At 42.6% G+C, this 13,873-nt stretch overlaps 1 protein-coding gene across 5 annotated transcripts in view; it reads right to left on the reverse strand.

The window, feature by feature from the left end:
* ANKFY1 (ankyrin repeat and FYVE domain containing 1) overlaps positions 1-13,873 on the reverse strand; it is a 99,573-nt gene that overhangs the window by 67,340 nt on the left and 18,360 nt on the right. For 4 of the 5 annotated variants that reach the window (XM_009251146.4, XM_002826859.5, XM_054535381.2 and 1 more), the window contains exons 2-3: positions 10,493-10,685; positions 3,985-4,103 (exon numbers count right to left, since the gene is read on the reverse strand). In XM_009251146.4, coding sequence (XP_009249421.2) covers positions 3,985-4,103; positions 10,493-10,685 — 312 coding nt within the window. The remainder of the gene's footprint in view (positions 1-3,984; positions 4,104-10,492; positions 10,686-13,873) is intronic. The other variant, XM_063717958.1, reaches the window with a different exon arrangement.

A 13,873-nucleotide genomic window follows, 5' to 3' on the forward strand; every position in this document is an offset into this window, starting at 1 on the left:
AGCCTGGGCAACATGGCAAAATCCCATGTCTACAAAAAATGAGCCAGGCATGGTAGCACACACCCGTGGTCCCAGATACTCAGGAGGCTGAGGTGGGAGGATCACCTGAGGCCAGGAGGTCAAGGCTGTAGTGAGCCGTGATTGCACCATGGCACTCTAGCCTGGGTGACAGAGTGAAATCCTGTCTTTAAAAAAAAAAAAAAAAGAAAGAAAGATCAATTAGACAAGAACATCAAAAAGAAAAATGTGGAGTTTTTCTTACACTCTAAGATGTAAGTTTCATGCAAGCAAGAATTTAATTTTGTACACTTTGTATCCCTAACACCTTGAAAAGCGCTTACCACTCAATATTTTTTATATGAATGGATTAATGTTGAAAAAACAAAACACCAACAAATTCATTAAATGATTTTATCAAGCCTGTTGGTGTGGAAAACATTTGAGCCTTTAAAATACAGCTTTTATGCTATTTATACACCTGTTTACAAGAACCGATTTCCAATGTTCCTCAAATTGCTGCCATAAAGTGTCAGTGCTTCCAAGTATCACATAACACACAGGCTTCCCAGGCAGTCTCAGAAACTGCAACCCCAGGTTTAGGCAATGAGCAGGACTGCTGGGCAAAGCACACAATTCAACAGGAACAGGTCCACACATGCCACTACCACCTTGGACCTCTCCCCAATAACACATTTCAAAGATGCGTTTCATTAAAATGTCATGAAAAGTAAAAATGCCACATGTTCTCCTATCTGCTGTCTTCACCGGTGCCTGATCTGTGAAAGCCACAAAAACCATTTGCTTTGAAACAGATCACTCCTGAAAGCAAACCTTAGAATCAAAACACGCTTATTATTTACAACTGGAGGAGAGTCCAGAGACATTTAAAAGACATTAATATTCTATTTTCCTGAACTCGAGAAAACTTCCTGACTCACAGTGATGCAATCTTGTGGTCAGACAGCACTGAATTAAAGCTCTAAACGTTTGGAGGTACTAAAAAAGTTCAGTGTAAGGCAAAATTTTTTAATTCAATGTTAAAATTGGCTTTTTATTCCTTGATGTAATTTTCTGTGTTGTGTCGTTTTGTTTCAGAGAGCAGCGATGTTTCGTTTTTCCCACTCTCATTCATTTTGGTGGCAGTCGATATTTCACAATTAAAATAAAACTGAGGAACATTAACACTGTCTGAGTTACCTATGATAGTATCCCAGAAGTCAGATAATGAAGACAAAAAAAGTAGGAATATTTCACAGCTCAGCTGCCTAACTGCTTTCTAGAACTGTCATACCTATTTGTAACGTCACTGGCAAACGTACGAGAATACCACCTTCATGAGCCTCACAGCTACTAGGTTCACCAATGTTTGATTATATAGATTTCAAAAGATGGTAGCTTATTCTTAACTTTTTTCTAACAAAGTCGAATATTTTCCATAAATTTATTATCTTCTAGTCTTCATAAACATTCTGTTCATATAATCAAGATCCTGTCATACATTTTGTGAAGAACACTACATGATCTTATAAGGTCTTCATAATTCTGTTATATATGAGGTCAAAGATACATGGCTCCAAAACATTATGCTTTAAAAAAAAAAAAGCTATCCCTTGAGATTTCGATCACCTGGACTGGTACCCTCCCAGTGAAAAACTATTTTCCAGGCAGACGTTTTCAGTTACTGGCATGCAGGCATCTGCACATGTGTAGGTATGTATGTGCATTTGTATCTACAACTTTTAGTTATGGACCTCAAGTTAAATCCTAGAAATTATCATAAAGAGACAGAGTTCGCTCACAGTTGGGAAACACTGATATATGTTCCCCTTAATCCATGAGATAAATGCCTACTTAGCCTTTACAACACTACTCAGGTATTAGCCACCTCTGAAACCCTCCTTTATCACCCCAACTTAGTCTCTTCTCAACCTTATATACAAGCTAACTACATTTCTGTATTTATAGCCCTGGTCTGAAATGATTTGTGAATGGCCTGTTTCCTCCAGCAGAGTATGGGCTCCGTATGGCAGGGACTGTGTTATAATCATCTCAGTGTTCCTGGCACTGTGCATGGAAAACAGTACCTTCTCAACTGACAAACCTTCTGAACAAAGATATAATTCACACAGACAATCACTTTGGCAAGTACAGTCATAAGCAGCATAACTATGTTTGGTCAACAACAGACTGCAGATACGATGATGGTCCCATAAAATTATAATATTGTATTTTTACTGACCTTTTCTATGTTTAGATATACAAATACCACTGTATTACTGCTGCCTGTGGCATTCAGCACAGTAACATGCTGTACATGCTGTACAGTTATACAGTAACATGCTGTACAGGGTTGTAGCCTAGAAGCAACATACTATACCATATAGCCTAGGTGTGTAGTAGGCTATACCATGTAGATTTGTGTAACTATACTCTATGATGTTCCCACAACAAAACCACGTAATGACACATTCTCAGAACACATCCCTGTTATTCTCCTCACCATATAATTCTGATGAATATTAATACTAGAATTAAATTAAAATTTTGCTCTTTGCCCCTTTTTTTCCAATAGCAGTCAGGCAAGTACTAAATGAAAATGCAAACTTCAGGTCAACTTTTGAAAATGACTGTTTTCAAGTCTACTTGCCACCCTATTTGCTTCAATCCTACACAAAAAAATGTGACATAAAACAAGTAACATTAAATAGGCCAATGTAGCTATTAATTTTTTCTTTTTTTTTTCTTTGAGACAGGGTCTTGTTCTGTTGCCCAGGCTGGAATGCAGTGGTGACATCATAGCTCACTGTGGCCTCAAACTCTTGGCTCAAGAAATCCATCCACCTCAGATTCCCAACAAGCTGGGACTACAAGCACATGCCATCCTGTCCAGCTAATTTTTTTTTTAATTTGCTGTAGAGACAGGGTCTTGCCCAGGCTAGTCTTGAATTCCCTGGGCTCAAGTGATCCTCCCACCTTGGCCTCTCAAAGTGCTAGGATTACAGGCATGAGCCACCATACCCGGCCTTCAAATTCTTTTTTTAAAAACAAATTGTATTGTGTATATTTAAGCTATACAACACAATGCTGTGGGATACATATATAGTAAAATGGGCACTATGGTGAAGCAAATTAACATATCCACCATCTCACATAATAACCCAAACCTATTAAAATTCTGAAGGCTAATGGTCATCTTTTGATGTTAAAGAAAGAATATTGTTATTCTTCAGAGTAACTATTCTGAGTTCAGTTCTGATAGACTAGAAAAAGTACTTTGGCCAGACACGGTGGCTCACGCCTGTAATCCCAGCACTTTGGGAGGCCGAGGTGGGTGGACCACCTAAGGTCAGGAGATCAAGACCAGTCTGGCCAACATGGTGAAACCCTGTCTCTACTAAAAATACAAAAATTAGCTGGGCGTGGTGGCGGGTGCCTGTAATCCCAGCTACTCGGGAGGCCGAGGCACGAGAATCACTTGAACCTGGAAGGCGGAGGTTGCAGTGAGCCGAGATCACTATCGCACTCCAGCCTGGGTAACAGAGTGAGACTCTGTCTCAAAAAAAAAAAAAAAAAAGTCCTTTGGCATCTAGTATGAAGTTTTAAGCAATTTGACAGCAGGACTTTTTATTAGACTTGAGGGAAACATTTTTTCTGGACATGAATCCTTATTTACAGCATATTTTTTCATGAAATGAGTGTACGGAAAAATATTTGTATTTTATAAATCATAAGGACATTGCAGATACTCAAATATTTACGATTTGTTAGCCAGGTATTACCTCCTAAATAGGTAGGTACACAAAGTACCTAAAAGTACAACCTACTGATTCATTAATTATTTCACTAGTTCATGGTCACCATCAATTGCTAAGAAAATTATTTTACTTTCATTAAATCACAAATATTTCAAAATGAGACACCATAACCTTCTGCCAAGAGCCCTTCCGCTAGCAGTTTTGTGTCCCTGATCACTCAAAGGCTCACCTGACAGGTCCAACTCTTTAGTGGAAGACAAGTTAGCCAGACTCCAGCTGTCACTGCGGGCTGCCAGGACAAACTTGTGAGCACTGATGTGCCTGTCCCCAACCTTTATCTTCAGATCGCTGATGAAGAAAAAGATCCACATATATTAGAAAAATGTCATCGTAACTAGGTATAGCTAGGATTCATAGCTGATAAACACATGAGTATTCATCAACATACATCTGCAAACGAAAAAATTACAGCGAAGAATTAGTTCTATATGCTAGCACTGAATTCTGATGAGTCATCTTTATAGTATGTTGCTAGAAATGTTTTCTATTGATAAATTCTGGCTTTAATTCACATGGCATGCTCTGCTTTCAAATACATCTTCTCATGAGATTCTTCTGGTGGTGAACCTACAAGTTAAGTAGGATGATCAATATTCACATAAAAAGTAGAGGATATTTTCTATAGACTAAAACAAGCTAAACCATCAGGGAGAGAAAGACAGAAAGGTTAAAGATGGTGATGACAACTCTGAGACTACAGCGCTACTATGCTCCACAGTGATGCTCAAGCAAGGTTAAACAGAAAAACCGTGAACAAACTAACAAGCAGTCATGAACATGAAACCCAGTATCTGGGCTCCTGTTCTCACTAGAAACATTCAGACCTAATACTGACCATTTTTTACTCAACTACTTATAAAAAATGGGGTGAGGAAAAAGCTTTCTTTTCAAAACATGTTTCCATAATTATGACATGCCATTATATGAAAAGACCTTCCTGAATAGATATTTATGTTTAACTCTGAAATGTCAAATACTACTAGAGGAGAGCATCTGGGCAGTTAACAAAAACGTCAAGATGACCCACTAGGCTGACACGAACACATGCCGTATGGCTCTGCTGGCAGGAATCCAAAGTCACTGTCATCATCCTGCTTGTAGTTATATGTTTTATTTTCATATTCAACTTTAAAATTATTTACTAGGTTGGAAAGTCTTTAGAAACTAAATACACAAAAACCACTATATGGAAAAAAAGAAAAAGAAAAAAAAATACCATTATATGAATTGACCCATCCACTTAAAAGGAAACCCAGGCCAGGCGTGGGGGCTCACACCTGAAATCTCAGCACTTTGGGAGGCCAAGGTGGGCAGATCACGAGGTTAGGAGATTGAGACCATCCTGGCTAACATAGTGAAACCCCGTCTCTACTAAAAATACAAAAATTAGCCAAGCATGGTAGCAGGCACCTGTAATCCCAGTTGGTCAGGAGGCTGAGGCAGGAGAATCGCTTGAACCCAGGAGGCAGAGGTTGCAGTGAGCCGAGATCGCGCCACTGCACTCTAGCCTGGGCGACAGAGCAAGACTCTGTCTCAAAAAAAAAAAGAGGAAACCCAAACAGAATATTGTTTGTATATAATGCTTGACAGAGACACACTCTACGCTACAAGAGTATTGTCTAGAATACACTTAATCATCATTTTAAAGTATCAGCAATTCTAGTTCTATCAAAGACCAAGCTATAACTAATGATATTAGATCACAAGATTAAGAGTATTTATTATTTCAAATTATTACAAACTGCTGTTAACACAGTAGAACATTATTAATGGTCAAAGAAGAAACAGAATACTCTACGCAAAACAGAACATCAAACTGTATCAGCACAACCTGTGACAAAGTGTAAAAAATTTAATGAAAACAAGAAGCTACCTAAAAAGCACAAATAATTTTTAAACTCTAAATATATTTATAAAGTATTACATCCTAATAACTTAAATAGATTTTCAGTCTGTACTGTTTCAACCACGAGTATAACTTTTAGCCACAAAATTACAAAAATGAATGTTTCTAGAAAATCCCTACCACATTCATGAATGTCAGGTCAAAATTATATCTTTTGTAATCTGATATAACAAAGGGAAATAAAGATAAGGATTTCATCAATAATTTCCAATAATAATTTTTTAAAACACAAATGAAAACTGGAAAATGAGACAAGTCCAGTCCATAAGGATTCTATGTTGAAACAATTAAGGACCTAGTAATTTTTTTTAAAAAACTTGATTCCACTCAATTAAAGAGTATTTCCTTTTTAAAACATGGAAACCAGAATGTTGTAACTGGAGAGGAGATGAATAGTTTCTTGTTAGTTTCTCAAACACTTCAATAGGGAAAAACTATAGGTTTGTTTGGTAAAAGAATGAGTACAGTAAATAACTACATATAGCCATCATTTTTAACTACCTTATGGGACAAAACTGTTCTCCTGAACTTGAAATGTAGGCCAGGCACAGTGGCACACACCTGTAATCCCAGCACTTTGGGAGGCCAGGATTAGAAGTTTGAGACCAGCCTGGGCAACAGAGTGAGACTCTGTCTCTTATTTATAAAAAAAAAAAAAAAAAAAAAAAAAAAAAAAGGCTACCAGTTTCTTCCACATTTCTCAACTTAAAAAATTTTAAAACCTATACATCAGTCATTCCGGCTACTAAGATGTACATAAAAATACTATTTAAATTTTTCAACAAAATGCATGTTATGGGATAAAGGTATTTTTTCCCCTACGTTGGTAAAAGATGTCTGCTTTAGAAATTGATTCCTCAGTTTCAGTTACCACATCTTAGTCCCCTAAGTCCACAGCTTAGTCCCCTATGAAGACTCCATTCCCTATCTGATATTCAACTGTAGATAACATAGAGTTTCAACCTTCTTTAGATAAAGAGCAGGCTTTTTTTTTTTTTTTTTTGAGACGGAGTTCACTCTTGTTGCCCAGGCTAGAGTACAGTGGCACAATCCAGGCTCACCACAACCTCCACCTCCCAGGTTCAAGCGATTCTCCTGCCTCGGCCTCCTGAGTAGCTGGGATTACAGGTGCGCGCCACCATGCTCCGCTTATTTTTGTATTTTTAGTAGAGACAGGGTTTCACCATGTTGGTCAGGCTGGTCTCGAACTCCTGATCCGCCCAACTCAACCTCTCAAAAAGTGCTGGGATTACAGCTGTGAGCCACCACACCCAGCCTTGTTTTTTTTTTAGACAGGGTCTCACTCCATCCCCCAGGCTGGAGTGCAGTGGCACGATCTCAGCTCACTGCAACCTCTGCCTTCCGGGTTCAAGCAATTCTGCCTCAGCCTCCGGAGTGGCTGGGAATACAGGCATGTGCCACTCAGCCCAGCTAATTTTTGTAATTTTAGTAGAGACAGGGTTTCGCCATTTGGCCAGGCTGGTCTCAAACTCCTGGCCTCGAGCAATCCGCCTGCCTCAGCCTCCCAAGTGCTGGGATGACAGGAGTGAACCACCACGCCCGGCCTAGGGCAGGTTTTAGAAGCTGAAGGGAGACTTGTTGGGAGTCCTAAGATCATACCATAACCAGCTAAAAAGTGACAGGAAGAAAACTGCCCAGTCTCATTCCCATTGTCTCCTAGAAGGACTCCAACACAACGAATGCAAAATAAAATTACTAATCAATTGATAAGCAATTGAGAAACTAAACGATGGGAGTTCTAATGGGAAAGAGCCTCGAAGAGTAGGAGAGATGTGTCTGTAACAGAAAAACATGAGGCTTCCCTGGGCCAGTAAGAAACAAAGTTTCCACTTGTTCATGGAAGAAGAGGAAAAAAAAGAGGATGGATTACATTTTACAAGAAGCTACATCTATTCAATTTATGGAACTATCCTTTACTCAGAATATATACTTCCTTTTTCATGTAATAGATTATTCTTTTATTTAGAAAGGGCTAAGTTGATAGCAGTTTTGAATCCTGAGTTATTTTATTGTTACTTGCATCCTCGAAATTTTGATTTTCTTTTTTTTAAGACAGTCTCACTCAATCACCCAGGCTGGAGTGCAGTGGCACAATCTCGGCTCACTGCAACCTCCACCTCCCAGGTTGAAGCAATTCTTCTGCCTCAGCCTCCCGAGTAGCTGGGATTACAGGCGTGTGCCACCACATGTGGCTAATTTTTGTATTTTTAGTACAGACGGGGTTTCATGTTGGTCAGTCTGGTCTCAAACTCCTGACCTCAGGTGATCCACTTGCCTTGGCCTCCCAAAGTGCTGGGATTACAGGTGTGAGCGATCTATTTAAAATGTCATAATTATTTGAAAATTTTACTAAATCTTATGTAGACTGAGCTTGTATCTCCCTAGTGGCTCAAGTCCTTCCTTCTTATGTATATTCACATCTGTGTTTCTTTGCCATATCCAGCATCCCAGTTCAGTCTTTCATCATCGCTGTCCTGGACTATACGCAACATCACAGGTGCTCACCCTGCTCTTTTCTCTTTACAATTCCACCTAGATGACACTAGCATGCCTTTTTTTTTTTTTTTTTGAGACAGGGTCTTGCTCTGTTGCCCAGGCTGCCGTGCAGTGGCGCAATCTTGGCTCACTGCAACCTCCACCTATCGAGTTCAAGCAATTCTCCTGCCTCAGCTTCCCGAGTAGCTGGGATTACAGGCGCCCACCACCACACCCAGCTAATTTTTTTTTATTTTTAGTAGAAACGGGGTTTCACCGTGTTAGCCAGGCTGGTCTTAAACTCCTGACCTCAGGTGACCCGCCCGCCTTGGCCTCCTAAGTGCTGGGATTACAGGCGTGAGCCACCGTGCCTGGCCAACATTAGCATGTTAATCTTTATTTATCTATTTATTTATTTATTTATTTATTTATTTTTTAAGAAAGGGTCTCTCTCTGTCTCCCAGGCTGGAGTGCAGTGGCACAATCTCAGCTCACTGCAACCTCCACCTCCCAGATTCAAGCAATTCTCCTGCCTCAGCTTCCCAAGGAGCTGGGATTACAGGCACCCACAACCACACCCAGCTAATTTTTGTAGTTTTAGTAGAGACGGGGTGCTACCGTGTTGGTCAGGCTGGTTTCAAACTCCTGACCTCAGGTGATCCACCTGCCTTGGCCTCCCAAATTGCTGGGATTACAGGCATGCGCCACTGCGCCTAGCCACATATTAATCTTCCTAAAACACCACCCTGATTATGACAGTCCCCAAACTGGAAAACACACAGCTCTACTTCCTAGAAGACCAAGTCCAAACACCTCACCTGAGCATCCTAATGCAATCTACCCAGTTTTCCCACCTCTCACTGCTCCTCTACATGGGCAAGTACCCTAAACTGCCCCCCTCTCTGTCATCTAAATCCTCTGTATTTCCTCATCTTTGAGGCTTTTCTGAGTTACTGCCCTTACTTGTAATACCACTGTCTTTACCTATTAAACCCTATCCAGCCTTTAACATCTACCTCAAAACTCACTTAATAACAAAAGCTAACATCCTATTGCTGCTATAACCAGTGAAAACAATTTTTTTAAGTTTTAAAAAGAAAAACGACAGCTAACAACTGAGCGCTTACTATGTGCTATGCAGTGTTCCAAGTGCTTAACATGCATTTATTGATTTGATCCTCACAATAGCCCGAAGGTAAGTAGCAGCAGTAACTTCATTTGATAGATCAGGAACCTGATGTATGTCATATAGACTGAAGTTGCATAGCTAATAAGTGTAATAAGTGGCCAGCTGAGCTTCTTTTTTTTTTTGAGATGGAGTCTCACTCTATTGCCCAGGCTGGAGTGCAGTGGCACAATCTCGGCTTACTGCAAGCTCCGTCTCCTGGGTTTACGCCATTCTCCTGCCTCAGCCTCCCGAGTAGCTGGGACTACAGGTGCCCACCACCATGCGCGGCTAATTTTTTATATTTTTTGTAGAGACGGGGTTTCACCGTGTTAGCCAGGATGATCTCCTGACCTCGTGATCTGCCCGCCTCGGCCTCCCAAAGTGCTGGGATTATAGGCATGAGCCACCGTGCCCAGCCCTGAGCTTCTAACAGAAGCTGTATGGCTCCAGAGTTCAACCTCAACCATCATGATGCACTCTCCAACTAGTTCCAAGACTGTTTTGCTTTGATGATCTCAAGAGAAACGGACCTTTGCCCTCTGAATTCCTAGACACGTTAAGTCAATTCCTGCTTGATTAGCAATGCTATCACCATGACTCCCGCACCCTTTGCTGAAGATAAGGAAGATAAGCAGTGAACGAGACACAAAGATCTTGCCTCAGGCCTGGCATGGTGGCTCACGCCTGTAATCCCAGCACTCTGGGAGGCAGGCGGACCATGAAGTCAGGAGATCGAGACCATCCTGGCTAACATGTTGAAACCCCATCTCTACTAAAAATATAAAAAATTAGCCGGCCACAGTGGTGGGCGCCTGTAGTCCCAGCTACTCGGGAGGCTGAGGCAAGAGAATCCCTTGAACCTGGGAAGCAGAGGCTGCAATGAGCCGAGATCTCGCCACTGCACTCCAGCCTGGGCAACACAGCAGGACTCCATCTCAAAAAAAAAAAAAAAAAAAAACTTGCCTCAAGGAGCTTCTATTCTAGGGAATAGATTTGCTAATATTCTCATTAGAGAGAAATAAATTTTGGAAGAAGGTGAATGAGAAAAGCTGTAGTGTGGCCCAGGAATAAAGCCAAAGGGCCTTCTGTGTCCAGGAGCTCTCCCACCTGTATTGCTCCTGCTCGTAGAGGTCTGCCACGATGGCCAGCAGACGGCTGATGAAGGACTCGCTGCTGCTTTCCTTTTTCGCCTGCGCAGCCAAGAGAGTGCAGCGCTTCTCTGTCTCTGCCAGTTTCTTCTGCAGCTTGACATACTCTTGTCGTAGAAGCATCAAGTGCTTCTCCAACTTGGCCACCTCCTCTGCAAGGAAAACAAAGAATCAAGTTTACCGTGGCTGGTGGAAAGCAGGCGGCATTCACTAGTCCCTCATCCCACAGATGGGAAAGCTCCCAAAGTGACTGGCCACTTGACAGTTCTACTATTTCTTAGTGATAGTCCTACAGGATCAAGAATGGCTTTGATGGCTGGGTACAGTGGCTCACACCTGTAATCCCAAAACTTTGGGAGGCCAAATCAGGGGGAATCACTTGAGCCCAGGAGTTTGAGACCAGCCTGGGCAACATACTGTCTCCACGTTTTTAAATATTCATTAAAAAGAAAAAAAAAAGAATGGCTTTGTTTCAGGGTGCTGGTCACTGAACCAGGGAGACCATCATGGTTACAGGGATTTCTCCTCTCAGAAGCTCAATATTATATAGTATATGACAATGAAGAGATGTACCTAAAGATGCTGACAGGCACTTGCCCTGCAAATCCTTTACCACAAAGCCAGGAATTCTCCAGGAGAAAAGGCTACCAAAATCACCTAGATTTTTTGAAACCACTAACAGTAATAACAATTTCCTAATTTTCACATGTACTTCTACAAGCTTTACATAAATTCCCTCATTTAATCTCTCTTTTTTTTTTTTTTTTGAGACGGAGTCTTGCTCTGTCATGAGACTGGAGTGCAGTGGTGCGATCTGGGCTCACTGCAACCTCCGCCTCCTGGGTTCAAGCGATTCTCCTGCCTCAGCCTCCTGAGTAGCTGGGATTACAGGCACATGCCACCATGCCCGGCTCATTTTTTGCATTTTTAGTAGAGATGGGGTTTCACCATGTTGGCCAGGATGGTCTCAAACTCCAGACCTTGTGATCCACCCACCTCCGCCTCCCAAAGTGTTGGGAGTACAGGCGTGAGCTACCGCGCCCAGCCTCTTTTTTTTTTAAAGAGATGAAGGTCTCACTATGTTGCCCAGGCTAGACTCAAACTCCTGGACTCAACTGTTCCCCCTGCCTCAGCCTCCCACAGGTGGGACCACAGGCACATCCCACTGTGCCCAGCTTCATGTCATCTTCATGATAAGCCTATGAGGTAGGTACTCTGTATACCAGCCCCATTTTATAGAGGAGGACACTGGGGCACAGAGAGGTTACAGATTTCCCCTGGGTTGCAAGGCTGGTGAGCGGACGGGCTGGGATCTGAGCCCAACATTCTTATTCCAGTGCCTGTAATCATATTAACTACGCTCCCCAACCCTGGCACCTATCCTCCTTCAGGTGAGGATCAGGGCAGTCAATAATGGTTCAGATGGAGGCACGCCATCTTCCACAGGTGCATTGGGGCAGGTTAAAAGGTTGAGAACCACTGTATTTGATTAATTAAATTCAACAAGCATTTATCAAGTGTCCACCAGGTGCTGGACGCTGCACGATGGTAAGCGCACTCTGACATACCTGTCCTCGGAGCCCTGAGTTACTGAGAAAAACAAAGATAAACAATTTTTTTTTTTTTTTTTTTTTGACAGAGTCTCACTCTGTCGCCTGGGCTAGAGTGCAGTGGCGCAATCTTGGCTCACTGCAACCTCCGTCTCCCGGGTTCAAGCGATTCTCCTGCTTCAACCTCCCAAGCAGCTGGGATGACAGGTGGGTACCACCACGCCCGGCTAATTTTTGTATTTTTAGTAGAGACAGGGTTTTGCCATGTTGGCCAGGCTGGTCTCAGACTCCTGGCCTCAAGTGATCCACCCACCTTGGCCTCCCAAAGTGCTGGCCTTGTAGGCATGAGCTACCATGCCCAGCCATAAGTCAAATAACTTTTGTTATAATTTATAATTAAAATAATTACAACAGTCAAATGCAAAACTACAACTCTACGTTAGAGAGCTAGAAGGTAAAAACAGCTATGAGAGCCTATAAAGCAAGTTAATCGAAAAGGTCGGGAAAGGCTTCCCTGAGGAAGCCGCCATGAAACTTCGCCTGAGCTCTGGAGTCTTGAGAAGGGGTGAGATAGGGGATTTACGCAACCACGCAAATTGGCAGCTTTATCAATCAAGGTATCCATGGCTCCACAGTGCTGCTACAACCATCCTCCGGGCCTTGGTCTCTTCACCCCTCCCTCTTCCACATCACAGACATTCCAAATCTTGACACTGCCCTCAAGCCCATCTCCCATCCAACCTGCCTCATTCCATGCCAACACCCTGAGAAAACTGAGCTACTGCCAATAACTCCCACCGTCCCAGCAATGATTCCCATCTCCCCTTTGCTTCCTCAGAAAGGGTATCTCCTTCCTACCCAAGTTTAATCCCCCTATGTGCTCCCTAAATCTCATCACTCTCCTGGATCCTCAGGACCTTTGCTTTATCATCAACCACCCCATCTCCGAACTCCAGTCTCTCTTTCAACTGGTGGTTCTAGTCAGCATATGAGCCAGTTTAAGTCTCTTATCTATTAAAGCATCCCACTTCCACATCACATCTGAAATCCTCAGCCTGCCATCTCTAGCTACCATACACCACTGTCTCACCTGCCATTCCCTCTTCTGTCCCCACCATCCCCTTGAAACTCCTCTCACCCATGACCTTCTAATTGCCAAGTCCAATGGACTCCTGCCAGTGGTTCTCCTCCTAGACCTCTGACACCACATCACACTGTTGTCCATCCCTTCTCTTACTTCAGCAACCACAATACCATCCTCTGATTCTGGTTCTCTGTCTCTTTCACATGCTTCCCTGCATCCTTTCCCAATCTTTTCTTTTTCTTTTTAAAGAAACAGGGTCTCTGTCACTCAGCCTGGAGCGCAGTGGCACAATCCTAGCTCATCACAGCCTCAAACTCCTGAACTCAAACTCCTGAAACTCCTGAACTCCTGAACTCAAGTGATCTTCCCACCTTAGCCTCCAAAGTAGCTAGGACTACACGTGCTTGCCACCATGCCTGGCTAAATTTTAAATTTTTTGTAGAGATGGGGTATCACTATGTTGCCAGGCCTGGTCCCAAACTCCTGGGCTCAAGTGATCCTCCTGACTCAGCCTCCCTAGTACCTGGGACCACAAGTGTGTGCCATCACACCTGGCTATAAATTTTTAAGTTTTTTGTACAGATGGGCCTTGCTATGCTGCCAGGGCTATGTTGCCTTGCACTCCCAGGCTCAAGCGACCCACCTGCCTCCAGGACCAGAGATGTGCATACTTCGGAGGCTGAGGCAGGAGGATCCCCTTGAGCCT

The sequence above is a fragment of the Pongo abelii genome, chromosome 19, assembly GCF_028885655.2.
Source record: "Pongo abelii isolate AG06213 chromosome 19, NHGRI_mPonAbe1-v2.0_pri, whole genome shotgun sequence".
Taxonomy (NCBI): domain Eukaryota; kingdom Metazoa; phylum Chordata; class Mammalia; order Primates; family Hominidae; genus Pongo; species Pongo abelii.